The following is a 23024-nucleotide window of genomic DNA, read 5'->3' on the forward strand; positions in this document are numbered from 1 at the left end:
TTGGATTTTAGTATAGGTTTTGTATCTCTTGGCTTTGGTAGAGTAATTAGTGACACTTGAGTTATCTAACTCCCTTGTTGAATGATAATTGGATAGATTGCTAATTGATTTGAAAACCTCTAAAGCTAGTCATTCCTTTAGGAGTTGATTAGGACTTGAGAAATCAATCGATTCATCCACTTGACTTTCCTTCAATTAGTGAGGGTTAACTAAGTGGTAGCAATGAACAATTCTCATCACAATTGAGAAGGATAACTAGGATAGGACTTCTAGTTCTCACACCTTGCCAAGAGCCTTTTATAGTTGTTAGTTTATTTTCATTGCCATTTACTTTTCATGCTCCTTATCCAAAACCCCAAAATAACTCATAACCAATAACAAGACACTTCATTGTAAGTCCTAGGGAGAACGACCCGAGGTTTAAATACTTCGGTTTATAAATTTTAGGGGTTTGTACTTGTGACAAACAACTTTTTGTATGAAAGGATTAGTGATTGGTTTAGAAACTATACTTTACAACGAGATTTCATTAGTGAAATTCTAAACCGTCAAAAATCCAATTTGTCAAGGAGCAAGAAGCAAAATGTAGTTGCATGATCAAGTGCAGAGGCGGAATTTAGAGCCATGACCCAAGCAAGAGATTTGCGAATTATTATGGATGAAGATCATATTCGATGACCTCAAAGTAAAGTATGAAGCTCCTATGGAACTGGTTTGTGATAATAAGTGTGCCATTAGTATTGCACACAATCCAGTTCAACATGACCGAACAAAGCATGTAGAAATAGACCGACATTTTATTAAGGAGAAATTGGACAATGGTCTTATAGCCACCAAGTACATCCCTTCAAGACTCCAATTGGCAGATATGTTCACTAAAGGACTTCCCATAGAGCACTTAAAAGACCTTACTTGCAAGTTGGGAATGATAGATATACATGTGAACACTACTTAGATAATAAAGAATGATTTGGCGACCTATTTCCTACATTTGATTCAATATAGCAACAAACACATATTCAAGGGAAGAAAGCATTACCTTTGATCGCGTCTGATGCCGAACTCTCCGCATTTGCCTACACCTGCGTGTGGACTTCTATGCTTCTCGCCTTATCACGTTTGCCTTCAGAATATAACGAAACGACGAACTGTAACAAACTTAATTGTGAAGTGTTTAGAAATTCACTCTCATTGTTTACTCTCTATTAGGGCATGTTTTTATTCAACAGTAACTTATGAGAATGAAAAGACATACCTTGTAAAACTTTTTCTTTTTTTTTCCTAATTTAACAAATTTAATAATGTAACTCTTATTTTTCATTGTGTCATCAAAACGGCTATATCATACAATAACGTGTCACCTGATCTCCATTACTGCTGAAAAAATTACTCAGACGACAAAATAATAAAAATAACAATAAAATTTAATATTGGTGTGTACAAATGACTTATTAAAAAATTAAAATATAAATCTATCCACATTATAAAAATCTGTGTCTACTTTTGTCCATTCTTTCCTCCAATGCACAAAGAACCCAACATTATTTTCCTTCATAGTTCGATTCTTTGGGTCTTTCACTTCCCAAAAGTTGGTACCCAAAAGAGCTAACAGAGAATTTGCTGGTGCACTCAGACTCCTTAACCTTGTAACTCTAAAAAAGAGTCTCATTGATGTTGAAAATCGTCGCAGTCATCTTCAGCTTATCGAGGGCATGCTGCAAAACGATGCTACAAAAACCAGTTGTTGAAGATTCTAGTTTGAGGGCCACAAAAACTAGAAGGAAGGTTCGTTCCATTGTTATTGTAGAACAAGGTCTGGGGATTGATGTGTGCTTCTTGTCACGTGCTGTGAGCTCGCGTGCGTCCCACCTTGACCTTGTTTGAGGTGTTCAATATCACTGCTTGGCAATAACAACTGGGTTCATTGCCAATGTCTATGTTGGAAGCTCTTTGATTAGTTTGTATGGTAGGGGTGCATTGTTGGGTGATGCATAACGGATGTTCGATGAAATGCCTGAGAGAAATGTAGTTTCATAGTCAGGTCCACGATTATCGCTGCATTTACACAAGAATGGAGGGTTGATATGTTTTTAGAGCTCTTTTGTCAGGTGAAGGGCGTGGCTGCATTAAAACCGAATTGTTTTACGCACACGAGCCTTCTTAGTGCTTGAATGGGAAGTGGAGCACTTGGACATGGAAAGGGTGCTCATTGTCAAATAATTCACATGGGTTTTCATTATTACCGCCACATTGAAAATGCTCTCATTGCCATGTATTCCAAGTGTGGGGCACTTGACGATGCCTTGTTCATATTTGAAAGTATGCAGCGAAGGGATTTTGTCACTTGGAACTCTATGATCGCAGAGTATGCGCAGCATGGGCATGCACAAGAGGCAATTTCTCTTTAAGAGATGATGAATCAAGGTGTTAATCCGGATGAAGTTACTTACCTTGGCATATTGTCCTCGTGTTGGCATGCTGACCTTGTTAAGGAGGGTCAAGATTACTTAAATTCCATGATTGAATACTCATCATCTCCATACCTTTACCAAGAAGAACCACCTTCCTACCATGAACCCTCACTCCAAAACAATAAACCTTCCTACCCACCACAAGCCCCAATAGACGATCCTCTCGCTTTGTTACTCCAAGGACAAGAAGCCATGAAGCGGGATACACTTGAGTTTGTAACCAATTTGACCAAGGTGGTGCACACTTTAGCCCACCAATGCTTGAATACTCAAGGTACTTCCGTGACCACATGTGAAAAGTCAAAAGAAGAGCAAAGCATGAAGGAGAAATTGGAAAATTCGGTGTGGAAGGAGGAGTCAAATTTTGTGTTGGAACAATTGGAGGAGTCTATGATCATTGAAGAAAAGGAAGAGGTGGTTGAAGAATTAGGAGATGTTGAAAGTCCAAGGGAATGTAGCATCATGGAGAACTCTTCCAAGAAGCTTGATATTGATGTTGAGGAGGGTGCGCAATCTCCAAGGCATATCGTCGATGGAGACTTGGAAGAAGTTTATCAAGAAATGGATTCAATCATAGATAAATTGCTCTCTACAATGGAATCTTCACCCATTGGACATGGAGTTGAAATTATAGAAGAGTGTGCACAACCTCCCAAGGAAGATGAGAAGGGCATGGTGTATATTGAAATTGACGAATACGAAGAGGTTGATCAAGAGATGACCTCGTTCATCAATGAATTTCTATCCAAAATTGAATCGTCCCCCATTAAACAAGATGAAGTTCTTGAAGATAACACCAAGCCAAGTAAAAAGGAAAAGGTTGAGATTGAAGAAATTTGTCAGGAGGTGGAAATTCACAAAGAAGAGCACAAGGAAGTAGACCGTACATTGTCTAAGTGTGGGGAAGTCTCACTTCCCAAGTCACCATCCAATACAACATTTAATCGGGTAAAATCTCTATCCCTGAGCTTTAATCTCTCACTTGAATATGGTTTGATTGAAACGGATGGACAACTCAGAGCTCTTTGTGGAATTAAAAGCAAGAATGAGTTGTGTAGTGGTTGCAAGCTAGGAATTAGGCTCATTGAGGTCAAAGCTTCAAGGTATAGGGATGATGTTGGGACTAGAATTACTTTATATGGATCTAGGAGAAAGCATTGGTGGAGTAAAGAGAATTCTATGTGCCAATCACCTTTATGTCAACTGCTCATCCGACAGAACCATGAAACTCAATTAACGGATGGGTGTGAAGACAAGATATGGGATCCCGGCTCGCTATGTAAAGACCAACTATGGGGACTCATATCTTGGGTAGAACTTTACCCAAGTTTGATGAATATGGTTGGAAATTCTGTCAACCAATTGAGAAGCAAGGATCCTTGGAGATTCAAGGATGAGTACAAACATAAGCCACCATGACAATAAGCATCTCAAGAATGTCCAACTTAAGGACTTAAACTAAAAGTGCTAGGTGGGAGACACCCCACCATGGTAAACTCTTTTCATTCCCTTTTAAATTTACCTAATAAGTGATTTGAGTTACCATTGTAGGTAGATGTTTCATACAAATTTGTTTGTACAATTTAATTGTTAGCTTAGTCACATGCATGTTGTGTTTAGTAGTAGATGAATAATACCGAAAATTGCATTTTTTTTGTGAATTCTATGATGGTTGAGTGAATAAGAGTTTGAACACTAAGGGGAACACCCAGAAAAAAAAAAGGGGGGCGCAGACGCGCACTACATGCGGGCGCACCAACTCTTAGATCCTGGAAGTTCGCGCGGACGCGCATCTGCCGCGTCCGCGCCGATCTGCTGCTGCAACTGCTTGGACCAAATTCCAGGGAGTTCAGCCATTTCTGGGCTGGCTCTAGGCCCCAGGCCCAACCCTATCTGCGCGAGCGCGCGCATCGCGCCAGCGCGCCATTTCACGAATTCGTCAATGCACGCGGACGCGCACTTGCCGCGCGCGCGTCCTTGCGCGGTGCCACCAAACTAGGCCATGGACCAGAGAGTTGGGCGTGCCTCAAGCCCATTCTAAGCCTAAGGCCCAATCTCATGTACGCGTGCGCGCACTGTATGCCCACGCGTAGTTCTCCATTCCCCTCAATGCCCGCGGACGCGTACTTGCCGCGTGCGCGCAGGTCTAGTAGCGCAACCTTCAGGCCATTCTCCAGAGAGTTAGGCCTGGGTTGGGCCAACTCTAAGCCCCTAGCCCAACTCCATGCACGCGTGCGCGCACGGTACGCGCACGCGCCCTTCCCTATTTCGCTCACCCTCGCCTAAGCGCGTTGTACGCGCACGCGTCAGAGCCCATTTTTCTCAATGGGCGCGGACGCACAAGGTGCGCGCACGCGCCAATTCAAAAATCAGGATAACCCTACCTCGCGAAGCACACTGCGCAGTCGCGCAGCCCATCCCTCTCAACCTCCATCTTCTTCCCCTCGCCCCATCTACCATCGCAGCAGCAGCACCACCTCCGCCGCCGCGCCACCTTCACCGCCGGCGACTTGCCCCCACTCACCCTCAACCCCTCTTCCCTTCTCACCACCACCCGTTCTCTCTCTCTCTCTCCTACTCCTCTCAACCGCGCCGTGACCAAGCCCCCCGCCGCCGCCCCGTCTTCACTGCCGGCGGCGCGCTTCCCCCTCGGCCGCCCTCCACATCCTCCTTTCCTCCTCCCCTCAGTTTCTCATCCCTTCAGCCGCACCACCGCGCAACCCCCTCTGCCAACTTCGCCACCCCTCTGCCATCACCGCCACCGTTGACGGCGGCGCAATTTCTGCTTCTGTGGCCCCCTGCTCCCGAATTCCCTTTCCATTCTTAGTTCCCTCCTGCTCCCAGGTTCCTGCTCCATTTCTGTTCATTCTTTTCTATTTTTTTTCCTTTTTGTTTGTTCATTTATGATTAACTCCTAGAATTGCATGTTAGTTAGCATTGGAATGTTGTATGTTAGGATTAGTTAGAAATACTTGCGGTTAGGTAGCTAGGACTGGATAGAGGATTCTAGGCCTGATAAGTGCTCCGTATGTGCTTACTTGCTGTTTGTCTGTTTGTATGTTGTATGCTGGTTTTGGACTGCTTTTTATGCACTTCTTGTTGCCTGAATGCTGTACCACTGCTGCTGTGCTTAATTGATGCTGCTTTCTTACTGTTTATGCTATTCTGCTATCCGGGAACGTCCAATTTTAAGCCGGAATGCTGCCCGATTTTCAAGAAAATTAGTTTCACTTCGATTTTTTTTATTTTCAGTTTTGGGCAAATTTCCGTTCCCTTTTTGACTTCCCGGATTTGCACAATCACCGTGAACATGAACCGAAATTTCTCATTCAATTGAGCCTATATATCATCCTCTCACTAATCCACTTTTCTCACTAAATTCTTTCACCATTTTACTTATACTCACTTTTAACCCTCTTTAACAATTTTTTCATGAATATGATGATATTAGTGCCTTTTGCATATGAGGCGTTACCTTTAATGAGGATTACGGTTTTGGTTCAGTCCCTTATGCTTACTTGTTCACTTTTACATATTCAGTGCAACATTACGATTGCTCTTTGATAATGATATCCTGAACATGTCTTCTTTGTTACATGCTAAATGTTTTATATATTCTATCACGATTTTTTTTTCAGGATGTCGGATAAAGGCAAAGCCGTAGCCACCGCCTCCAAGAAGAGAAAACACTCTACCCCCTCCATTCCTTCCATTTACAAGAACTATGCTAGGAATCCTTTGCAGGACGAGGATAAAGAGAATCAGCAGTTGCCTTCTACCAATCCTGGCAAATTCCCCAATCTCTACTGTGAGCTTCGGTTCTCTAGGTATCGGACCACGAAGCTAAATATTGAGAAGAAGTTGCTCCTGCCTAATGATGTGAGACGGCGCATTAACGGTCGGATCCTTGAGTTAGGTATTGATTTTGTTGACCGGGACTTGGGTGACATCAATATATCTTGGGTGAAGGAATTCTACTGCAACTTCTTCCGTCCGACCTTGGATTCAGTTCAGGTGAGGGGTAGAGAGATTCTGCTCACCGAGGCCGCCATTGGAGAGGCACTACATTGACGGCACATTCCACATGACCAGTGTGCCCATCATCAGGCTGAGATAGCCATCCACACCATGACTTTTGATTATGAGGCGCTTCGGCGCGTGATTGGGATACCGGAGGCTTCATGGGTTATGGATGCGGGCAACACCAAGCCAAAGGGGATGTTGTTCACTCATTTGACTAGGGAGGCCAAGACTTGGCAGATGATCTTCGCCCACTACGTCCTGCCTACCACCCATTTTTCTGAGGTCCCCATGGAGATGCTTCTGCTGATCGGGTGTGTTATGGAAGGGAAGGAGGTCTCCTTCCCTAGACTTATCCGACAGTGCATGTGGCGGGCGCATATTCGTGGCCTACTTCCGTTTCCTACATTGGTCACGAGTATGGCAGCCCTGGCTGATGTCCCATGGTCGGATGATGATGTGCGACCACCACCCGCTGATGCTGATGACAGGGAGGTTACTATCCCCTGGGGTGTTTGGGTGCACGAGAAGCCACCTGCTAGCCGCCGCTCTCGGGCTCGGGCTGCCATAGGGACACCTTCACCACCAGCCCCTGCAGCTGGTCCATCATCTTCTACAGCCGCAGCCCCTCCACCATCTACAGACCCTCCAGCAGCACCTGAGCCTACATATCTCCTGGTCCAGCGTCTCTTTCGGTTCTTAGAGCGCGAGCGACACCATGTCAGACGCCGTTTGGATCGGATGGACCAGGCCCTTATCTCTCTGGGCACTGAGCTACCTCCGCTTCCCGATTCTCCGGCCTCCGATGAGCAGAATCATCAGGAGGAGGACGCGGAGGCATCAGCTCAGCAGGATGCCCCTGACACTACGGAGCCAGCACACATGGAGGTACCACCTCAGACACAGGAGACTCAGCCGGTCCCACAGCCACAGTCGGAGCCAGAGCCTATCGTTGTGCCTCCCACTGATCCTCCGGTTTAGCATCGAGGACGATGCTTAATTTTAAGTGTGGGGAGGGCACCGTTAGCATTATTTGGGAACCGGTGAACTCTTTTCCGGCCTAGTTATCTCATTTTGCACATCTTTGTATATATTTTGATGCATTTCTAGTTGCTTTGGATACTTTTATTGCTTATCTTGGATTTTAGATATTTTGATGCTTTTGGATATTTTTAGATATTTTGGATGATAGACTCCATATTTTAGTTGGATTTTTCTTTATACATTTTTGCATATCTCCTTTTGTATATTCTCCTTTTAGTTTGTGGTTGTGATTAGAAATCATGTTTTAAGTGAAACTTAGTCACCCCTTTTTGCATAAGAATTTGGTTTTGAGTGAAAAAGAAAAGGGTAAACTAAGAAAAATTTTTGAATTTTTCAATCACAACAATGCTTAGTCAAACATTGAGGTTTTTCAAGAAAGTTTAAATATAGGGCATTAACCCAACTGATTGAAAGAAAATTTTTGAAACTTGCTTGAAATTCATACCTTGTGAAGCATGTATTGAATTGAGAACACAAGCTTGTGAGACTTGAGCCTATTGATGTGGTTACATTTTATAACCACTTATTTTCCATTCTTGTGTGAAATTGTTCTCTTTCCATGATTGTGATCCTTAATTTGCTTGATTCTATATATCCGTTTATTTCTTGTGATTGTGCATTTATATGATTGAGGCCATTATTTCATTTGCCACTTACCCAAATAGCCAACCTTTTACTCTCCATTGTTAGCCAATTTTGAGCCTATGCTTAACCAACTCATCCTTATTTTAGCTCATTACAAGCCCAAGGCGGAAAACCAATGAAAGGTCCTTGTTTGGATCTTTGATTAGCCTAGGCTAGTGAGAGTGTGTATTATTCAAGTTGGTGAGGCTTGGGAACATTGGACGGGATAGAAAGGGGCAATACACTTGTATGCTTAGGAATTGGGCACACACTCATGTATTAATCAAATGTAGAGACCTTATGCATTGATGTTCTTGTATTTAGCTTGAAAGAAGAAAAAGAAAAAAAAAATATATATATATATATATAAAGAAAAAAAAATAATGAAAAGAAAAAAAATAAAATGAAAGAAAAAAAAGGGGGACAAAAATGCCCCAAAGTGAAGTCAATAAAAAGGAATCAATGCATAAGTATTGTGAAATGAAAAAAAATGCATGAGTATGTAAGAAAAAGTGAAGAATGGGTAGTTAGAATAGCTCGCATTTGTATAGGTCATTAATTAGGTTAGGTGGAAAAGTCTATGCTAATCAAAGACTCAAATCCTAGCCCACTTGACCATAAATGATCCTGCCTTGACCCTAACCCCATTATAACCTAAATGAAAGACCTCATGATGAATGTATGCACGCATTGAATAAATGTTGATTGTTAGAAGAAAATCAAATCTTGGAAAACATGATTAGAAGAGAATTGAGTGAATTAACCCTTAAACACTTGAGTGAATAGAGCGGATACACATCCGGTGAGGGTTCAAAAGTTCAATCACATGTGTTCACCCCCATTATCTATATTCTTGCAAGTTTGAACTCCTTTTAACAATTCAATACAATTGTGGTTTGGACTTGGTCCTTATTACTTATCTCTTGTACTTACACATGTTCTCTTGGGAATTGATTTGTTTGAACTAAGCATTTCCAATTGCTTTAGATAGTTGCATTTAGATAGGACTCATATAGTTTAGTTGCATTCAATAAATGCCATACCCCTTAGTTCCTTCTTATTTTAGCATGAGGACATGCTAAGGCTTAAGTGTGGGGAGGTTGACAAACCCCAATTTGACGGTTTGTTTTGCCTTGAATTTAGAACATTTTGATAACCTTTTGTCACATTTAGCCTAAGAATTAGCATGGTTTTGTTATCTCTTCCATGATTGTGCTTAAGTGTAAAAAACATGCTTGTTAAGCCTTGTCTTGGTGAATTCTAGTTTCTGTTTGATTCCATACGATGCCTTGATGTGTTTGCTAGTAACCTCAGGTTGAAACTAGGCATGAATCAGAGGAAGCAAGGAAGGAAGCAAGGAAGGAAGCATACAAGTGGAGAGAAGCATAAAAAAGTCAAAGAAGCAAAGTCAGCCATGCACGCGCACGCGCACAAGGCGCTCGCGCGCACATTGCAGAATCGACCAGGGACGCGCACGCGTACCATGCGCGCACGCGCCGATGATGGCACATGACCTCATTAATGCAACACGTGCCTGGCGATTTGAGAGGTTTTCTGAACCCATTTTGGCGCCAAATTGCTAAGGGAAAGGAATAAAAGGATGAAGGATTAAGGGAGGATGGGGATGGATCACTTGAGATGTTAGTTACCAATTAGTTTAGTTTTATCTTTGTAATTGGTTTCTAGAGAGAGAAGCTCTCTCTTCTCTCTAGGATTAGGATTAGGTTTAGGTTAATCTCTCTTCTTAGATCTAGGTTTAAACTCATGCTTTGATTCACTTTTCATTTACGAATTCTTAATCTCCTCCTCTTCCTCTTTCTAGATGTGTGCTTTAATAATTGTAATTCTTCATTTTGTTTTGGATACATTGTTGTTCCTTGGTTTTCTTTTAATAATGCAATTTGAGGTAATTCATGATAATTGTGATTTCCTTGATTGTTGTTGTTAATTCCTTTCAATAATTGTTGTTAGATTTCATTCTTGTTGTTGATTTACTATGTTTTTCTTTTGTGCCTTCCAAGTGTTTGATGAAATGCTTGGTTGGATTTTAGTATAGGTTTTGTATCTCTTGGCTTTGGTAGAGTAATTAGTGACACTTGAGTTATCTAACTCCCTTGTTGAATGATAATTGGATAGATTGCTAATTGATTTGAAAACCTCTAAAGCTAGTCATTCCTTTAGGAGTTGATTAGGACTTGAGAAATCAATCGATTCATCCACTTGACTTTCCTTCAATTAGTGAGGGTTAACTAAGTGGTAGCAATGAACAATTCTCATCACAATTGAGAAGGATAACTAGGATAGGACTTCTAGTTCTCACACCTTGCCAAGAGCCTTTTATAGTTGTTAGTTTATTTTCATTGCCATTTACTTTTCATGCTCCTTATCCAAAACCCCAAAATAACTCATAACCAATAACAAGACACTTCATTGTAAGTCCTAGGGAGAACGACCCGAGGTTTAAATACTTCGGTTTATAAATTTTAGGGGTTTGTACTTGTGACAAACAACTTTTTGTATGAAAGGATTAGTGATTGGTTTAGAAACTATACTTTACAACGAGATTTCATTAGTGAAATTCTAAACCGTCAAAAATCCAATTTGTCAAGGAGCAAGAAGCAAAATGTAGTTGCATGATCAAGTGCAGAGGCGGAATTTAGAGCCATGACCCAAGCAAGAGATTTGCGAATTATTATGGATGAAGATCATATTCGATGACCTCAAAGTAAAGTATGAAGCTCCTATGGAACTGGTTTGTGATAATAAGTGTGCCATTAGTATTGCACACAATCCAGTTCAACATGACCGAACAAAGCATGTAGAAATAGACCGACATTTTATTAAGGAGAAATTGGACAATGGTCTTATAGCCACCAAGTACATCCCTTCAAGACTCCAATTGGCAGATATGTTCACTAAAGGACTTCCCATAGAGCACTTAAAAGACCTTACTTGCAAGTTGGGAATGATAGATATACATGTGAATACTACTTAGATAATAAAGAATGATTTGGCGACCTATTTCCTACATTTGATTCAATATAGCAACAAACACATATTCAAGGGAAGAAAGCATTACCTTTGATCGCGTCTGATGCCGAACTCTCCGCATTTGCCTACACCTGCGTGTGGACTTCTATGCTTCTCGCCTTATCACGTTTGCCTTCAGAATATAACGAAACGACGAACTGTAACAAACTTAATTGTGAAGTGTTTAGAAATTCACTCTCATTGTTTACTCTCTATTAGGGCATGTTTTTATTCAACAGTAACTTATGAGAATGAAAAGACATACCTTGTAAAATTTTTTCTTTTTTTTTCCTAATTTAACAAATTTAATAATGTAACTCTTATTTTTCATTGTGTCATCAAAACGGCTATATCATACAATAACGTATCACCTGATCTCCATTACTGCTGAAAAAATTACTCAGACGACAAAATAATAAAAATAACAATAAAATTTAATATTGGTGTGTACAAATGACTTATTAAAAAATTAAAATATAAATCTATCCACATTATAAAAATCTGTGTCTACTTTTGTCCATTCTTTCCTCCAATGCACAAAGAACCCAACATTATTTTCCTTCATAGTTCGATTCTTTGGGTCTTTCACTTCCCAAAAGTTGGTACCCAAAAGAGCTAACAGAGAATTTGCTGGTGCACTCAGACTCCTTAACCTTGTAACTCTAAAAAAGAGTCTCATTGATGTTGAAAATCGTCGCAGTCATCTTCAGCTTATCGAGGGCATGCTGCAAAACGATGCTACAAAAACCAGTTGTTGAAGATTCTAGTTTGAGGGCCACAAAAACTAGAAGGAAGGTTCGTTCCATTGTTATTGTAGAACAAGGTCTGGGGATTGATGTGTGCTTCTTGTCACGTGCTGTGAGCTCGCGTGCGTCCCACCTTGACCTTGTTTGAGGTGTTCAATATCACTGCTTGGCAATAACAACTGGGTTCATTGCCAATGTCTATGTTGGAAGCTCTTTGATTAGTTTGTATGGTAGGGGTGCATTGTTGGGTGATGCATAACGGATGTTCGATGAAATGCCTGAGAGAAATGTAGTTTCATGGTCAGGTCCACGATTATCGCTGCATTTACACAAGAATGGAGGGTTGATATGTCTTTGGAGCTCTTTTGTCAGGTGAAGGGCGTGGCTGCATTAAAACCGAATTGTTTTACGCACACGAGCCTTCTTAGTGCTTGAATGGGAAGTGGAGCACTTGGACATGGAAAGGGTGCTCATTGTCAAATAATTCACATGGGTTTTCATTATTACCGCCACATTGAAAATGCTCTCATTGCCATGTATTCCAAGTGTGGGGCACTTGACGATGCCTTGTTCATATTTGAAAGTATGCAGCGAAGGGATTTTGTCACTTGGAACTCTATGATCGCAGAGTATGCGCAGCATGGGCATGCACAAGAGGCAATTTCTCTTTAAGAGATGATGAATCAAGGTGTTAATCCGGATGAAGTTACTTACCTTGGCATATTGTCCTCGTGTTGGCATGCTGACCTTGTTAAGGAGGGTCAAGATTACTTAAATTCCATGATTGAGCATGGCATGGAGCCAGAAATGGATCATTACTCTTGCATTGTGGGTCTTCTTGGTCAGGCTGGCTTGCTGCTGGAGGCTTGTGATTTCATCCGAAACATGCCTATTTGTCCCAATGCTGTGATATGGGGTTCACTGCTTTCATCATCTATGCTTCATGGAGATGTTTGGATTGGCATCGAAGCGGCAGAGAGTAGGTTATTACTTGAACCAAGGTGCCCTGCAACACTTCAACAGCTGGCCAATCTATATGCTAGCGTGTAGGTTGGCGGAATCAGGTAGCACGAGTGTGAAAGTCACTGAAAGACAAAGGTCTGAAATCGAATCCTGGTTGTAGTTGGATTGAAGTCAAAAGCAGAGTTCATAGATTTGAAGCACAAGATAAGTCAAACAACAAAATGACTGACATTCTTTTGATCATGGGTAATTTGAATGAGCACATGAGTAGTTTAGGTCTTTAGTCTCAGATCTCTGGTGAGGAAAATGTTTGGTCTTCATAATGCTAAATGAGGATCTCCATTATAGGGCTGTTCGCATTTCTGGCATTGACTCGCAGTCTAGATTCCATGCATTTTTTGTCAGTAAAACATACATGGATGACAAGACATTCTAGATGAAGTACAAGCAAAATGGACGGTGAAAATCTTCCTTTCATGCAAAGATGTTTTACAAGACTTTTCCTTCATTCAAAGGAGATTATGTATGCAAAACCAGTAACTTCTCTAAATTCTAAAGAATTGAAGATGAAGTTTACTGTGGCTAAAACCAATAATTTGAACCAAGTTTTTCATTCTAACCACCTGGAGAATGCTCTTGGATAATTTGGGCAGGTGCAGATTTGGTAAAGTCTGGTTCAGTTCCTTGAGAGTTTAAACAGCGCTTTGAAGCTAAAAGACCGCCGCTATCTGTTGGATTTGGTGCAGTGGATGAAGAAGATTTATGCCTATAAGCATCCACAAATACTTTGAAGTTTAAACAATTTTTTTGTGGCAGGTTTATTGAATGCTGCAGGATCAACCATGAACATCAGATGCTACTGGTGTTCTAGATATAGCAAATAGAGAAAGGTTATACAGATCAATTTGACAATAAAGAAGGAAAGAAAGGTTATTTGAAAGAGTAATACTCAAAATATGTACTAGTTTACTGGATTTTTTTTCTTAAATAAGGAAGCCAATAATCTGAGATTAAATTATGTATTTACAATAAGAATAATGCTACACATCTAAGTCTTTTTGTTAACCAAGTCCAACCAAGTTGGTTTAGCATAACAAAAATTAATTATGGCTAACACTATTCTAAGGCTTATTGTTTAACTTGGTTAGATTTGGTTCATAAAATGACTTGAATGTATAGCATTACTCGAAATCCATCAAACAAGTTTTTTATTTTATTCTACATAGTATCAGTAGTTGGCAGATTTAGTTGTAGTAAGAATATTGGTGATTGCATCAGCTTCTGTCCACTTGATAAATGAAAAAGAAAAATGTCTTAGCCATCTTAAATTCTTAATCCTTACTTGTTACCATACTGCCAAGTTTACTTAAAGGCCTTACTAAAATAAAATAATAGAATTTTACTGAAATAGTTACTTTTGACCACTTCTATTAATACTAAGTTACTAACAAAACTGATCGCGATTCATCTTTAGAATATTATTATTGCATACCAGTGACGTTCAATCAAAGTCATGCTTTTCCTTGGATACTAACTTTTCATATTCTAAACTATATATGCAGAAAACTTTACAGCAAGTATTCCTAAGGTAATTGCCAGTGAAATAAATTCATTATTAATAAATATATATATAAATTAGTAATAACTAATTTAGCAGGGGATTTCTATTATTTATAAAAGAAAGGGTAAGGAAAAACAGGACAACTTTGTTTAAATTGAAATTGAAAGAAGACTTTCTTTCCAATGTAGATCATAATTCAAATGAAAGATCAGCCAAGTCAAAACTTCTATTAACAGCTTGTTCCAGCACTCCACCTTCTTCTTCCTCACTTCCTCGGTCATTATCGGACGGAAGGTAGTAGCTTTCTTCATCTATTCCGCCGTATCGAAGATAAAATCTTCTTTCCAAATACCAGCTGCTAACCCAGCAGCAAAGGCTGCTCCACGCGCAGTCGTCTCTATGTCAGATGGCCTAATCACCGGCATTGCAGACAAATCTGCCTGGTGAACAACATTGTCAACAAAAATTTTTCAGTTATGTGAAAAAGTAACAAAACTTCAGAAGAAATTTGTAACAAGTGTGGACCTAAAGAGCCTAAAATAGCCAATTAGTAGTATTTAGTTATAGTAGGAATTAGCATAAAAGAAATGATATAAATGAAATAGTATTATGGGATTATTATGTGAAATGTGATTGAACTACTTTCCCACTGAATTTGCAACATCTTCCCATAGAGCATTACTAAGAAGCTTCTTTTTAAAAGTAGAAGAAAGTGCAATTAGTCCATACCTGAGTCTGCATCAGCAAGTTGTTAATAGTTGCACCACCATCCACTCTGAGCACGCCATCGTTTTTATCGTTTCCATAATCTTTTTGCATCGAGTCCACCACATCTTTCACCTGAAAACACATGCTCTCAAGTACAGCACGAGCTATGTGAGCCTTGGTTGTGTACCTTGTTATTCCAATAACAATCCCCCGAGCATTATCACGCCACCACGGAGCAAACAATCCATTGAAAGCAGGAACAAAGTAAACGCCACCCGTGTTTTCAACCTGTGATGCCATAGCCTCTATATCCGAAGCACTAGAAATAATCCCAAGATTGTCCCTAAGCCACTGCACTGCAGCTCCAGCAATAGCAACCGATCCTTCCAGTGCATAATTGGTTTGAGCCTTGGAGCCAAGCTTGTAAGCAATGGTGCTTAGAAGACCATGGTTTGACTTAATTACTTTGTCACCGGTATTTAGAAGTATGAAAGCACCTGTGCCATAAGTGCTTTTAGCTTCTCCTTTACGGCACACTTGTCCTAGCATTGCTGCGTGCTGATCCCCTAAACATCCTGAAATTTGTACCCCTTTGATCGGCCACCCGGTAGCAACATTTCCTATGACCTCGGCATTACTAACAATTTTAGGCAAAATTTCACCAGGGATTCCAAGGGTTTTTAAGGTAGCAGGATCCCAATCAAGGGTCTTCAGGTTCATCAGCATCGTCTGAGAACAGCTTGTCCTAAGACGTCCAAATGTCTTCCTTTCATGATTCTGAAATTGCCTTTGCTGAGCTGAAGGCCACCAAGATAGCTTCATTTTGTTCTGCATTATAATGAGTTCATGCATGTTTGTAATTAAATCATAAATATGTCTGCACTCTACAGATAGAGTTTAAACCCATTTTTAACTAAAAATGAAGCTGATTTAACATGGGGGATAAAAGCCTGCATTAAAATACTTTTGGATCGGCTCGTATCTCCTAATTAAGTAGTTCTCCAAACCAATGTCAGCATTCACTATTCTAGTATGACATGTTATTTCAATCCTGAGAACTTTCTCCAAAACATCTATGCTCCTCACACCATCATCCACTTCACATATTAAAGGTATTATAATTCCCTAGTTATCCATATGAGGAGCTTCCCCATGCTCAAACAATTTGGTTAGAACTCCACAAGCTTCCTCAATCTTACCAACATTGCAGAAACCTTTTACTAGGCCATGAATAAAAGCAAAATGCAGAGAAAAACTTTTAGACAGCATCTCCTTCATGTAGTTATTTCCCTCATCAAGCATTCCTTTGTCACATAACCCACCAACCAAAGTTCGATATGACACAACATTAGGCAAGCACCCATTGTTCTGCACATCAGCAATAACTTTGCAGGCATCATGGACACTCCCTTCCTTGCAGAACCTCGATATTATAGTATTATGCTGAACTATGTCAGGATTGTACCCTTTGATCTTCATCCTACATAGAAGCTTGTAAGATTCTCTAAGCTTCTTCTTCCTACCCAAACTGGTCAACAAAGTGGTGTAAGTCAAAGAGTCAGGAACAAACCCTTTGTTCAACATATCCTCCAACAAATCCATAGCTCTATTCACTTGACTCTTCCTACACATTGCATCAGAATCCGATAACACTTGATATCAGGAACAATATTTCTCTTAAACATTTTTCTAAATAGGTGGTAGGCACAAATATCTCCATTCAAACAGAAAGTCGACATGAGAATATTGTAGGACTTAGATTGGGTGACACACCGTGCCTATGAGCATTCCTGAAGAGATCGAATGCAAGTCGAACAAAGTTGTAGTGGGATACAAGAATCTCAAGAATGCGGTTGAGGTATTTGGGCAAAGGTTTGAAACCATATTGAAGCATAGTGTAGGTGATTTTGAGGGCCTTCTCGGGTAAATCAGTTTCGCCATAGACTCTGATCAAGTAGGAGAACAAGGTAAGAGTGATTGGGTAGGATTTGGATTTGAGGCGTCCAACAAGGTCATTGACAAGTGAGAATTGCCTTGAGCGGCCCAATTTGAGGATGAGAATGAGGTAGGTAAAGTAAGAATGGTGAAAGTTGGGATGGTGAAAGGCACATTTGAAGATTTTTTTTTTTTGCGAGAAGAGGGTCCGATTGGGAAGCTATAAGCTTTTGGACTCTAGATGAAAATTTAATTGGGGAATTGGAGCGAGAAGAATAAAAAGATTGTTGGTTTAGGTTTGGCGAGAAATTGAAGGAGATGATGCGATGAGAAGACATGGTGGTTAGGGTTTTGGTGGGATGGAAAAATGATACAGGCAGACTCGGTGAGGTCATGGTGGTGGATCAAAAAGGTGAGCAGGCGAGGGCAAATCAATGCTAATTGTGGTTGTCGTATATTCGTGGTTAGTGTCCTTCATTTCTGTTGAGGAGATATGGACACTGTGGGTGTTTACTGCACGGTTTGGTTTGGCTTTTAGGAAAAAAAAATATTCGATCCTATTGTAAAAAAATTAATTGGTTTGGTTTCGTTTGATTTTTTCGAGGTCAACCAAACTGAATTGAAATTGATTGATTTGATTCGATTTTTTAGTTTTTCACCATGACCTTCATCAACTCCACCTTCTGTTTCACCAATGTTGTCACTTTACTATTATAAAACTGCAGAAATATCACAAAAAATAAAATAAGAACAGAAAATACTAAACTAAAATTAGAACAATACAAATTAAAATTAGAACAACACTAAAATTTAAACAGCATAATTTGAAACCTCAAACCACAGATTAAAATTAAATAATTGAAAAATAGCAACCACAAAAGTTAAGTTAAATGAGAGAACATTAATAGTATTTCTTCGACCCTGTTTAATAGAAGACTTGAACATTCAACAAAGTTTAAGGGGTAATAAAAGTATCCTTGATGTGTATTTTTGCTATATAAAGAATAATAAAAGTTCAATTTAATGGGTAATCCAGCATGGAATTTGGACCTTTGTCCAAATGCCAAACCATAATCGGTGTTTATAGTAAAGGAATACATAAATGAATGAACTTGAAAATACTTAGATAATAATTTTATTCTTTAAACTATGGTTACATATGTGCATTAAATGAGTTCTGCTATCCCAATAAACAAAGAAATGTCTTTCATTCAAAGGCTCAATAAGTTATGGTCTAATTAAAAAATTATTCAAAGTCAAACTCAAGTAGTTATTGTTACCATTGGTGATATGATTTCTGCATATACCCGATCATCCTCTCTTCTCAAATTCTTGTTTCAATGCCTACCATCAAGAAAGAAGTTTTCATCAGGCAGTGATTATCTCAACCAGGTTTACTAATATGAAGACTTAACAAATCCTCCTCAAAGACATGTTTATAATTAACTAGACATGTTATCAAAGAAGAAAAATTCACAGCAAAATAAGAGAACGAATACTACTCTCTAGCAACAGAATTTCACAATAATTTTGACCAAATAGACTATTCAATATTCTATGAAGACTACAAAAATGTGTTATGTAGATTGCTTAAAACTTGTTGTTACAAAGTGCGTCTGTTTTGCTTATCAAGAATTGAAAAATCAGGAGAAACACAATAGCGTAAATTGAAACTCATGTACTACATCAGTTAGGCTAATCTGAAGAAGAATATAAACATAGATTCAAAATTCAGATGAGTAACAACATTGAAGGTATAGTTCCAAAAGCCAGTTAATCTCATTCATGAGGAAAGAAAAACAATAATAGTAATTTAAAAAAATTATTTCATTGCAACATGTAATCTAAAATTTTAGAATTTATAAATAATTAACGCCAAAATAGCTTTAAAATGGAAACTATGCTCGGCTTACGGATCTACTACTACTACTACCAAGTTCGATCCCCCACTTTGCTTGCGTGCTCTCACTGTTAGGGGAAGATGCATGTTTTCGGGTGGGCTTGAGGGCCGTTAATTTTATTGTCTCTGTTCTTCTTGTTCTTAGCTTGGACGAGTGTTGCTGGTACTACTACTGCTACTACTACCACCAAGTTCGATCGGCCCGCGTGCTCTTACTCGGGGGAGATGCACGTCTTCGAGTGGGCTCGAGGGTAGTTCATTTTATTGGCTCAATTTTTCTTGTTCTTAGCTTGGACGAGTGTTGCTGATACAACTACTACTTTTTATCCGTCCACGTGCTCGTCTTCGGGTGGGTTTGAGGGTTCTGCTACTACTAATAAGTTCGATCCGCCCGCGTGCTCTCATTGTCAAGGGGTGATGCATGTCTACGGGTGGGCTCAAGGGTAGTTCATTTTTTTGTCTCTGTTCTTGTTCTTAACTTGGATGAGTGTTGCTGATACCACTACTACTACCCCACTCTACCAGCGTGCTCTCATTGCCAGGGAGAGATGTACGTCTTCGGGTGACCTCGAGGATAATTTATTTTGTTGTCTCTGTTCTTCTTGTTCTTAGTTTGGAGGAGTGTTGTTGATACTACCATGTTCGAGGAAGATGTATATTTTCGGGTGGGCTCGAGACTAGTTTATTTTATTATTTCTATTCTTCTTTGTCTTAGCTTGGACGAGTGTTGCTAATATTAAGTTTGATCCGCCCGCGTGCTCTTACTCCCAGGGGGAGATGCATATCTTCGGCTGGGCTCGAGGGTAGTTCATTTAATTGTCTTTGTTCTTCTTGTTCTTAGCTTAGATAAGTGTTGCTGATGCTACCAAGTTCGAGGGAGAAGCACATCTTCGGGTGGACTCGAAGGTAGTTTATTTTATTGTCTCTGTTCTTCTTGTTCTTAACTTGGACGAGTGTTGCTGATACTATTACTACTATAACTTTCGATTCGTCTGCGTGCTCGTCTTCGGGTGGGATCGAGGGTACTGCTATTACTACTAAGTTCGATCCGCCTGTGTGCTCTCGCTGCCATGGGGAGATGCACGTCTTCGGGTGGGCTCGAAGGTAATTCATTTTATTGTCTCTATTCTTCTATTTCTTAGTTTGGAGGAGTGTTGCTGATACAACCAAGTTTGAGGGAGATGCACATCTTCGGGTGGGCTCGAGGCTAGTTCATTTTATTGTGTCTATTCTTCTTGGGCTTAGCTTGGATGAGTGTTGCTGATACTAAGTTTGATCCGCCCGCATGCTCTCATTACCAGGAGGAGATGCACGTCTTCAGTTAGGCTCGAGGGTAGTTCATTTGATTGCCTCTGTTATTCTTGTTCTTAACTTGGACAAGTGTTGCTGATACTACCAAGTTCGAGGGAGATGCACGTCTTCTGGTGGACTCGAAGGTAGTTCATTTTATTATCTCTGTTCTTCTTGTTCTTAGCTTGGACAAGTGCTTCTGATTTTGAAATCATGTGCGGGGTTGTTTAAAGAATATATGAAATTTTGTCTTAATGGATAAATATAAAAGATAAATTGGGACAATTCTGTAAATATTTAAGACAGCTCCATCAAATGTAACTCTCATAAAAATATGCATCAAATACTTTGTCCTCATAAGTATATCACATGGATATATATGGTTCTTGTAATCTTGTTTTTATTGACACTAATTCTACAAATATTGGTGATAAAAGAGAGAGGAAAAAGAAAAAGAATAACTACTGATCTCTATAAAGTAGTTAGGTTTATATAGTTAGTCCATCTCCTCTGGCTCTTTCTTATGCATCATTTCCGACTTTCCTAAACTACAAAACATGTATTCGATCAACCTGAATCCCTGGTATTCCAAATGCTGGTCCGTTATTCAATTTCTGAGGAGTTGAAGTTGTCGTGAGATGTGACATCCAAATTCTAAATAGCCCATAAATTATTTTCCAAAACAAAAATAATTGCCAATCTTCATTAAGCTCCCATATTATGGCATTTTTAGAACCATCCATTATTACAAGTTCTAGCTCCGACAAACACCAGTGTCACATGAGTAGAATCTGCCTATTTCAGCCACTAGCCAACTACCTCTATACTTATAGGAGAATACTGCACAGCTTCTCCAGTAGTCCAGTATCTATGGGAACACCTTCACTGATGCAAGTAGGTCCATTAATCAAATTACGCTAGTCAAGAAGACAAGAACATCTGCCTTGAGCCACATTGTCCTCTACAGCACCTTGTGGCCTCTCCAAAGTGCTCACTTCTCATGTTGCTTGTTGAGACACCCTTACTGAGGACAGCTTGTCCTAAGACGTCTAAATGTCTCCCTTTCATGATTCTGAAATTGCCTTTGCTGAGCTGAAGGCCACCAAGATAGCTTCATTTTGTTCTGCATTATAATGAGTTCATGCATGTTTGTAATTAAATCATAAACGTGTCTGCACTCTACAGATAGAGTTTAAACCCATTTTCAACTAAAAATGAAGCTGATTCAACATGGGGATAGAAGCCTGCATTAAAATGCTTTTGGATCGGCTTGTATCTTCCTAATTAAGTAGTGCTCCAAACCAATGTCAGCATCCACTATTCTAGTATGACATGTTATTTCAATCCTGAGAACTTGCTCTAAAACATCTTTGCTCCTCACACCATCATCCACTTCACATATTAAAGGTATTATAATTCCCTAGTTACCCATATGAGGAGCTTTCCCATGCTCAAGCAATTTGGTTAGAACTCCACAAGTTTCCTCAATCTTACCAACATTGCAGAAACCTTTTACTAGGCTATGAATAAAAGCAAAATGCAGAGAAAAACTTTTAGACAGCATCTCCTTCATGTAGTTATTTGCCTCATCAAGCATTCTTTTGTTACATAACCTACCAACCAAACTTCGATATAACACAACATTAGGCAAGCACTCATTGTTCTGCATATTAGCAATAAATTTACGGGCATCATGAGTGCTCCCTTTCCTGTAGAACCCCGATATAACAGTATTATAATGAACTACGTCAGGATTGTACCCTTTGATCTTATTCCTACAAAGAAGCTCGTAAGATTCTCAAAGCTTCTTCCTACCCAAAATGGTCAACAAAGTGGTGTAAGTCAAAGAGTCAGGAACAAACCCTTTATTCAACATATCCTCCAACAAATTCACAGCTCCATTCACTTGACTCTTCCTACACATCGCCTGCATCAGAATTTGGTAACACTCGATATCAGGAACAATATCTCTCTTAAACATTTTGTGGAATAGGTGGTAGGCAATGCTAATATCTCAATTCAAATAAAAATCCTTCATGAGAATATTGTGGGACTGAGTATTGGATGACACACCGTGCTTATGAGCATCCCTGAAGAGATCGAATGCATGTCGAACAAAGTTGCGATAGGATACAAGAATCTCAAGAATGCGGTTGAGGTATTTGGGCAAAGGTTTGAAACCGTATTGAAGCATAGTGTAGGTGGTTTTGATGTCCTTATCGGGTAAATCAGCTTCGCCATAAACTCTTATCAAGTAGGAGAACAAGGTAGGAGTGATTGGCTAGGATTCGGATTTGAGGCATCGAAGAAGCTCATCGACAAGGGAGAATTGCCTTGAGCGGCCCAATTTGAGGATGAGAATGAGGTAGGTAGAGTGAGAATGGCGAAAGTTGGGATGGTGAGAGACACATTCGAAGATTTTTTTGGCGAGAAGAGGGTCCGATTGGGAAGCTATGAGCTTCTGGACTCTAGATGGAAACCCAATTGGAAAATTAGAGCGACAAGAATAGAAAGATTGTTGGTTTGGGTTTTGTGAGATATTGAAGGAGTGATACGATGAGAAGACAGGGTGGTTAGGGTTTTGGTGGGGCAGAGAAATGATATAGGCAGAATCGGTGAGGTCATGGTGGTGGCTCAAGAAGGTGAACAGGCGAGGGCAAGTCAATGCTAATTGTGGTTGTCGTATATTCGTGGTTAGTGTCCTTCATTTCTGTTGAGGAGATATGGACACT

At 39.9% G+C, this 23024-nt stretch overlaps 1 protein-coding gene and 4 pseudogenes across 1 annotated transcript; 2 read left to right on the plus strand and 3 right to left on the minus strand.

Moving 5' to 3' along the window:
• Window positions 1-1054: 1054 nt before the first annotated feature.
• LOC107627235 (pentatricopeptide repeat-containing protein At2g37320-like) lies at window positions 1055-5239 on the plus strand (annotated as a pseudogene).
• A 1672-nt stretch (window positions 5240-6911) lies between these two features.
• Window positions 6912-14019, plus strand: LOC148581720 (pentatricopeptide repeat-containing protein At2g37320 pseudogene; annotated as a pseudogene).
• A 751-nt stretch (window positions 14020-14770) lies between these two features.
• On the minus strand, window positions 14771-15893 carry LOC107621093 (glycerol kinase-like). The gene is made up of 2 exons (XM_021114663.2): window positions 15189-15893; window positions 14771-14899 (listed from the first exon to the last, which is right to left on the minus strand). The coding sequence occupies exons 1-2, from the start codon at window positions 15891-15893 to the stop codon at window positions 14771-14773; spliced, it is 834 nt and encodes a 277-aa protein (XP_020970322.2).
• A 204-nt stretch (window positions 15894-16097) lies between these two features.
• LOC107621092 (uncharacterized) lies at window positions 16098-17497 on the minus strand (annotated as a pseudogene).
• Window positions 17498-21541: 4044 nt separating this feature from the next.
• LOC148581721 (uncharacterized) lies at window positions 21542-22917 on the minus strand (annotated as a pseudogene).
• Window positions 22918-23024: the final 107 nt, after the last annotated feature.

Source organism: Arachis ipaensis, chromosome B10 (assembly GCF_059453495.1).
Source record: "Arachis ipaensis isolate K30076 ecotype BB chromosome B10, ASM5945349v1, whole genome shotgun sequence".
Lineage (NCBI taxonomy): Eukaryota > Viridiplantae > Streptophyta > Magnoliopsida > Fabales > Fabaceae > Arachis > Arachis ipaensis.